This window comes from Gallinula chloropus (assembly GCF_964237585.1).
Source record: "Gallinula chloropus genome assembly, chromosome: 6".
Classification (NCBI taxonomy): domain Eukaryota; kingdom Metazoa; phylum Chordata; class Aves; order Gruiformes; family Rallidae; genus Gallinula; species Gallinula chloropus.
Genome location: NC_140091.1, coordinates 10,773,900 through 10,782,238, shown reverse-complemented (window position 1 = coordinate 10,782,238; position 8,339 = coordinate 10,773,900). Strand labels below are relative to the sequence as shown.

Genomic DNA, 8,339 nt, shown 5'->3' with positions numbered 1-8,339 from the left:
AGAGCTCACTGCAGAGCTGCTCACAGGAGCTAGGGCAAGGGGGCAGAGCTTTGGGTGCCCCTATCTCAGTGTGCTAGGGGTGTGGGACCTACAGGAAGATAGATGTATGGGGCAGGTGTGTGCACACAATGTCTCTGGGCTCTGCACCCATGCCAACCTGCTGCCCTGGCCACAGGAAAAGCCTTTCAGGAGCTCGGTGAAACCCAGGAGCTGCTGGCTGGGGACCGTGCTGGCCATCACGGCAAGCCTCTGCTCTACTGCGTGCTGATACAGCACTGCAAGAACCTTCTCACATCAACCCCAGCTGCACACCTGCCAAGGCAGTGTTCAGGACAAGCCTGTCCACAAAGCGCCAGCACTGACAGAGCTGGGAAGTTCCATCTTTTCCCAGAAATGTTGCCTACAAAGCACCATGATGGGCACAGGCTGTGACACTCTGCTGCCTGGGTGTGACAGAGCAGCGAAGGGAGGAGACTTACTTGCTAGCTGAGAGGTTCTGACCTTCCTGTTCCTCGAAGCTGGTGAACAGCCTGTACCACTAACACCTTCCCGAAAGCCCGTACGACCGCAGGTCAGGCTGTCACATCCAAAACTACCTGGGGACAGAACTTCATTTCCTGGGTTGCCTCCCAAATTTTCTTGAAGATCCTAACGTTTATCACTTGGTTTGTGAAGTTGCCTGACTCAACCCATCATCTGCTCACCTGATGATGACAGCGGCGTGGAGACCAGGTTAGATGAGGAAGGGTTAACCTCTTGGTGCCTGCCTTGGGATTCCTGAAGGCCCTATTATCCCGAATTATTTTTCATAATTACTGCCACACACGTAGACTACATCAAGCGTGAATCTTCACTTTGATAATTTGTGCTGTGAAATCTCACTTTGGGATCTACTTTTATCTCACACCAAACACCTGCAGGTCGTAAAAGGCAAAAAAGGCAAAGAAAATGCTTCAAATCCCAGCCAGGTTTTCAAGTGTCAGAGAACACTAAATTAATGCTAAATTCTAACCGACACAGTAAAGAGCCCCCCACCCTCTTCTTAAATTAGCTAAACAAAAGGACTGAGACTTCAACATATAATTAAGGCACAAGGAGGTAAAGCTGTAGCTATTAAGTAAGAGGATGCGGACTTTTCAGAAGTTAAGATGTATCCTAAAAACAGGGAGGGAGAAGGAGGCTTTGTGTTTCAGCAAAAGGACTGGGAGTTAAAGTCCCTGTGGACCTCTCTGGGCTTTGCCACAGCCTTCTGGTAAAATGCAAAGGCAGGTAATTACACTCCACTCCGCTTCTGTTTTCTACACACCCAAAATGGATGCCTCGCTCCCTTGCCACACACAGAGACAAGAACTCTCTTTAATTAACCTTTGTAAAGCCTCTGCGATCCTCGGATGAAAAAGGCTGCTCCGTACCTTGGGAACATGTTGGCGCACATACGCAGGGCAGGACATCTAGCACAAAGCCGGGGCTGAGCTGCAGCGCGTTTCTTCTCCCCGCAGCTTTCAAAGGCCTTGGAGCTCATCCTTACCCATACTTTCCATTCCAATCCGGCCCTTCAGAGGATGGATTTTGTTTATGAAACTCGGGGAACGTCTGGATTATAATCTCTCTCCTGTCAAATTAGCTAGGAAACGGTAATTTTCCTCGGGGGACGCTGGTGCCCGTGGAGCACACATTTAGCATTTATCACTCCAGTTAATGAAATACCATCCCAGCCAGTTGCTGTAAGCACCTCTGGATGTCGAGCTGCCAGGCGCAGATAAACGTCCCCTTGAATCCTCCTAGATTCTAATAAACAACTTTTAGGTAGGAACTTGTGTCCAATTTATAAACGTTAAAGAACAGCTTGTGTTTCAAACCCATCCAGGTGCTTTACAATCCTGGCACAACCCCCGACCACAAGGCTGTTACGTTTCACGTTAGCAGGCTCGACTCATCTCCCAGACGGAGGAATAGTCATCCACTGATCAGCTAGATGGGGGGAGGGACCTCTCGTTTGGGATTAGGAACAGCGGACCAACACACCCAAGAACCATCAGAATAAAGCAGAGAGCACCCACTGCTTACCCTTGCTCCCCCATCCCTCCAGCCCCCTCACACACTTGCTCTTGGGCAGGGTTTCAAAGTAACAGACCAACCTCAGCCCTGAGGGAAGCGGGTGCCAAACTCCTCGGCTGCATTACACAAGAGGAGAGGCGCAGTTTAAACACTTCTGTGCTGTGGGGCGGCATCACGAGAGAGAGGGAGACAGGAGGAGGAGGCGGCTGGTGAAGCTGCCGGGCTGCAAAGAGCAGCCCGCGTTACCGCTGCTTCACTGCCCGCCCGCTGCGCTGATGAGATGCACAAGCAGCATCCTGAGCTGTTTCTCCCAGGCTCGGGGACGGTAGCGCAGGGCTGCAGGGACGTGGTTTACATCGCAGGGAGGGCGGCGGAGTCATTCTTTGGAGTGGGCACTGTCTGTGTGGTCCCCGCTCTCCCTTCTGCTGGAAAAGTACAGTGCGTTCGCCAGGCGCGCAGGGACGATATTCCCCGGCACAAACCCGCGTGCATCCCAATGAGGGGGGAGGGGCCCAGGGACACACCGCTCTGTAAATACTTCTTTATTAAGACATAAATATAACGCTGAACAGGAAAGGAGCAATGACAGGGTAAACCGTGCCAGTACTGATCTGTACGGATGATCTTACAACACTTGAACATCTGGTTCTGCTGCTGGCTTCCATAAAATCATCTTTAAAACCTACTCGGGTTATATCTCCATCAGCTGTTCGGTGCCCACAATGACTTCATTAACATGTTTGGCTGAAAAGACAGAGGGAGGAAAAGAAGAGGAATTGAGTTTTGCAGCAGGGCTTCAGACCTTGCATTTTTCAAAGCTGCAACTTCAAAACAAAATGAGAAAAGCAGATTCTGGGGAACTCCAAGAGGGATTCGCTGCCTTTCTTTCACTCCAGCATCTCTCCGACAGTATCCCACACACATGACAAAAGCCTAAACAACTGACTAAACATCAGGAGGTTTCTCTAATGAGAGTGCTCACGTGTCACTGCTAAACAAGAGAGGCCCGAGGGAAGTCACAGCTGCTGCTGACAGGTGCACACCTGGGCTGAGGCAAGGAACCATCAAGATCCAACACGGAGATCCCACATACAATTAAAGAGCAGTAAGCTGCCCTGGCCCTAAAGAGCACTGTGTGCCCTCAAAGTGCATGGAGGTTGGGGCTGCTCAGCATCGGGGAGCCACTACCGAGGCAGCCTGAGGACTCAGCAATCCCAACCCAACCCTGGCTGCCTAAAAGAGAGGGCTGCTCTTTTTTCTTTTTAATAAATTTAAACTGACTTTAAATTGACTTCTCCTTCCTGGATTGAGCTCTGGATGGAGCCTGACCAAAATTATCTGTGCAAAGCAAGGTCTCTGAGCAGTTACAATCTCTGAGGATAAAGGTGGACAGCCCACCTCAGGATCCAAATTTGTTGCTCCACCTCCTCCAAATCTGTTGGGGAAGCAGTTTCTATGAGGCTGCTCCATTGCCTGTTCCCAGGAGCTCTGCACAGACCCCGTGGACATATTAATGTGCCTGTACCTGCCCCAGCACTGGTCATGCACTGTACTGAAAGAGCATTCCCTTTAAAAAGCAAAAGCAGCTTGTCAGGGAAGGACTACAAATAAGGGATCTAAACCCAGACTACTAAAGGCAGCAGAAAGCCCAGTGCCTAAAACCCCTGAGCTAGTGGCCTCAGAGCTGACACAATACCTCAAGGTACTGTGGGAGAGGAGGTGAACCTAAATAACTCTCTGGGAGCTGGAAACCCATTCCGGTGGAGCTCAGGTGGGTTGGCCCATGCCCCTAGGCTATCCATCCTGCACATCAGGAATAACAATTGGCTCTGGAGCTTAGGATAAAGCATGAAGGCCTTCCATGTGCTGGGAGGCACTGGTAGAGGCTGTGTTGTCTCCAGCACCTTACAGAGCAGTGGGGTTGGATAGCCAAGGATGATGGAAAGAATGAGTTCTGCTTTATTTACCTACCTATAACTCCTCCCCTCGGGGGAGTGGATTTTGCAAGACTGCTGCAAAACAACAAACATGCCACACTGGCCAAATTAAGAAATTTCTGGCAATCCCCAAACTGGCCAAGCCAACAGGATGCTTCTCTGGGTTTAAAATTCAAGACATTAGCTTTGCACCATGCAAACCATTGCTCCAGAAAAGTTTTGTTCTATAAGCTTCAAGGAACTCTGGACTTTGGCAAGACAATTTCCCACTACAACCTTGATCCCACAATCATATGGATCCTGCTGTCTCCTCAGCCTGGATGACAGAGCTGTGTTAGCCTCATGACTGACTTTAAGAGATGCTTCATGAAGGTACAAATAAGGAGATGGAGAAGCTGCTTCTCACCTTCACATCAGATTGAGTCATTCAGTTCTTTGCTTGGGGCACTTAGCGACAACCAGTAATTAATCCCGGAGCCTCAGGCTAACATCTCTCAGCTTAACATTGGAATGGGCAGCACTTTGGGGAGGACAAGCAGAGGTGGATGCAGTGCTCAGGAAAATGAGGGGCTGACTGTACACATGCCAGGTGCAAGTGTGGTGTAGGTAGCACCACACAACCTCTCCAGCACAGCTCTGCCAATAGCCCCAAGTCCAGCCTTCAGCACCTCTCTCCTCCCGTCCTGGACCCCACACAGCTTTGCCAAGGTACCTCAAATCCATCCTGCAGCACTTCTTGCTCTAACATTCCTCACCCCCAACAACTTTCCCAATATATCTCAAACAGGCCCTGTAGCAACTCCTCTGACTCCATTCCTGAACCTCCTCCAAGCAGACTACCTATCACGTTGATTTCTGTGATGTGAATAAGACTCTGGCTACCATCCAGTGAGAGTAATTACGTTATGCCTCTGCAGATTAAACATGCCTTCATCTAGGTTTATAAAGAGCCCTGTCAATTTACGGTTCTATATATAGGTTATCTGTAGCAATACTTTTTAATAAGGAACGTCTTGCTTCATTTCAGACAGCATCCTGCACTGTCCTAAACATGCAGAGCTGGGATGGGTCCCGTCACATACTTTGCTGCAGAGGTGTACCAGCTATTTGTATTTTGCACTGACATGCTTGTAGCTGCCTTACGGTCTCTTGCATTTTACACCTGATGAGTTCCAAATGCTTTTCAAGAGCGGGCACAGAAGAGCGCGCCGATTTTGCAGATGGGAAACTGATGCGGCAGGGGATTTGGGGAGTTTAGGAAGCCAAAGCCACACAGGAAATCAGAGCACCACATTCCCTTATCTCTCACCCCTCTGCCTGTTTCGTCCCCTCCTTGATCTGTGTGGCCCAGATTCCCTGAAGCGGGCACACAGCCTGCTCGGGATGTCGCTGCTACCTCAGAGACTCGCGTGAAAGCACCAAGCTCATTTCTCCTTGTACAGGCTAAAAGAAAACACATGAATGTGCCTGCCTCAAACCCAGGAGAAAGTTTTAAAGCGATAAAGAGAATGGTTTTGCTAGAAACAAAGCTTGATTCCGCACCCCTAGGGGATGCGATAGGCAGATAAGGATTCACCCCGGTTCCCTCTTCCCTTCTCAAAGCCCTCCTTGCAGTGGGGAAAGGAACTCAGACTCCACCGTGTGTGCCAGAGAGCCGAGCTGTGGATAGCGTTTCATTATCAGCAGTGGCTGCCAGTTGCCAGTGGCTCTGGCTGGTACCAGCAAGCTCAGTTCATGCAGAAACTCTGCCTGAAACTCTGGGGGAGGAGGGAGAAGTACCTCACATGCTTAGCTGTTCGCCTCCCTTCTCCTTCCCCGGCTCCCCATTAGGGATTTCTTACCAGGCTGCCTTTCATCTGACACTGGCAGGGTTACAGATGCATTCAGCCCACAGAGAAAGAAGAGGGATTAGAGAAAGGACTTTCAGAAAGCCTTAGAGTTGGACTCTGCAACCTTAAATCATGTACAACTAGATCTTCTCAGATTGGGAGCATCTGGTACTAAGCAAATCCAGAGCTGATCAACACATTCAACCTCCTGATTAGCACTTTGCTTCAACTTGCTGACGCAGCCCAGCCTGAAGTCAGCCTGGGTGCTTGAACCGAGCGTCCACGGAGATTTTACTGAGCGTAAATCAAAAACCTGTCACTCGTTATATATGTGTTCCTGCTTTGGAAGACATTTGTTTACACATACTGTACACGAGCCCCTTAAAAACATACGCACAAGGCAAGGAGAGCTAGAGGGCTGGGGAGCAGGGCAGCTTTTGGTGCTTGGCTAAAAACAAATTGTAATGCAAATAAACAGAGGGGCGGAAATGACTGCGCAGCCCAGCACAAACCCCACCAGCAGGCTGGGGGCCGGGGACCCAGCGCTCCCCAGCCTTCCTGGCAGGTTCCTGCCAAGCTGCTTACAGAAAGGGGATGCCGGAGCATTCCTTTAAAAGCCATGTGAAAGCATCTCCTTGTTGTTTGCTCAATTAGCCCCAGACAGATTGCTGCTGCTGCTGCTGGTGGCAACGCTGGGTTGTAAAGGAGGAGGGGAAGGAGGGGAAAGGGAGGGAAAAAAAAAAAAAGAGAGAGGGAAAAAAAAAAAGGTTAGGGCCTAGGCCCAGGACCACCACGAAGTTCCAGCCCTCAGGGGCTCCAGAAAACGTTCAGTTTACTCACTCAATTACATACACTGTTTTATAAACCCTTTAAAATAAAATAGAAAACAGTCCCTGGCACAGAATTACTGCTCTATTATACAGCAGTGATGAAAGCCACTGCTGTGTATTTGCTCTCTTTAAAGCAAGAGATAGTTTAACTTAAAAAACTAGGCGGGGGGGAGGGGTGGCTGCAGAAACGCATGCACGAAAACACGCTGTGGGTGGTTCCTACCACATTCACCCAGGACAGAAAGGATCAGAGAGTGGGAGAGAAGAGCAACTTGTCTCTGCAGTGATGGTTGGCCCTGGAAAAGCAGCCAGGTTGGGGAGGGGGTGGGGAGGAGAGGAACTAAAGGGGCTTAAGGGGATGGGAAGCAGCTGAAGCTTGACTTTGGGAGGCTGGAGGGTGTTTTAAATTACATGTAGAGATAAAGAAGGGAAGCAGGTGATGGGGGCTGATTTGTTTGTGTTTACAGAGCAGTGGGGCTTTCCAGTCAAGGCCTGCTCTCTCCCTAGCCATGCTTTACTTACGTGATCGCTGGAGATCAGGGGTGACCGTGCTGTGGCCCCAAAGGCCAGGAGCGTCTCACACATCTCTCCTAAGTGCTGCATGGGCTGAGTCTGAGGCTGTCCAGGAGCGATGCTCCTGGTGAGCAGGGTGTCCTGGCCCAGAGGTGGGATGTGCACCCCACTGGTGAAGGGGGTTGGTGACAGCTTCAGGCAGATCAGTTCTGTCCCACATCTGGGGCCACCAGCCCACAAAACAGGTAGTAGAGATCTCACTCTGCCAGTGCAGAGTGGTGGTGCTCACCTGCTTCAGCTGAGGCTTTTCTCACAGTTCAACCAGTAGTAACCCCTTTGCCTTCAAACTCATCTGGGGAATAGATGTGTCTTGGGAGTGTAAAGGTAAAGGCCACATTGAATTCAGAGAGATTAAAATACTGGGACTTGGAGCAGATGGATAGGGGAGTGATGGAACTGGAGAGAGAGGTGTATGGGAAAGGGATCAGGCAGAGACTTAAGATAAAGGTCAGCCAAGGCAAAAGGAGACCAGGAGGTGGGGATGTACCTAAGATAGCAAGCTCCTTAGGGAGGGAGACAAACTTGGAGTCCTAGTATTGGTGCAGAGACCCATCCAAGTGTTTAAGAAAGGGACTGGATTGTACGGATTGATGTGCTCCTATGGGGTATCACCACCCCAAGGCAAATGCATGCCAGGATCTCAGAAGCATCAGCCTGAAAGACTCTGTCCACACTTCCTGCTAAAATAGCAGAGATACCATATTTGTCTGGACACTGCTGCCTGCTGCGTGGGATGCAAGTAGAGTTCCCTTTCTTTTCTCAGCATCCATTGGGGTGTTCTTCCTGGCTCTTTCATGTGGCTGAGCTCTAGCAGAGCACAAGTGGTTATTTTCTCTGCGTGGAGCATGTAAAAATATTTCCACAAGGTTACGAACTGCTGCCTTATGGGTTGACTTCACAATCAACATGCTGCGAAAGTGGCAGCTCGTTTAACCCACTCACTCAGGGAGCCTGAACTTCCCCGGCCAGGAATGACAGTGTGCACAAGTGTGACAGTGCCCAGCGGCAGAGGGGAGGACAAAGCCCTGCTGGATGGATGTTCTAGGGAAGTTTTATGCCCCTGCTAAGGCCAGAACTCATAAACCATTTTTATACAGCTTGGAAAAGAGGAT

At 50.1% G+C, this 8,339-nt stretch overlaps 1 protein-coding gene across 1 annotated transcript in view; it reads right to left on the bottom strand.

Annotated features, from left to right (window-relative positions):
- Nucleotides 1–2,585: 2,585 nt before the first annotated feature.
- The window catches only part of EIF2B3 (eukaryotic translation initiation factor 2B subunit gamma), a gene marked incomplete at its 3' end in the record, with an annotated part of 98,443 nt that continues 92,689 nt past the window's right edge, over nucleotides 2,586–8,339 (bottom strand). Inside the window, exon 12 of the mRNA XM_084265927.1 lies at nucleotides 2,586–2,802. Coding sequence (XP_084122053.1) covers nucleotides 2,750–2,802 — 53 coding nt within the window. The remainder of the gene's footprint in view (nucleotides 2,803–8,339) is intronic.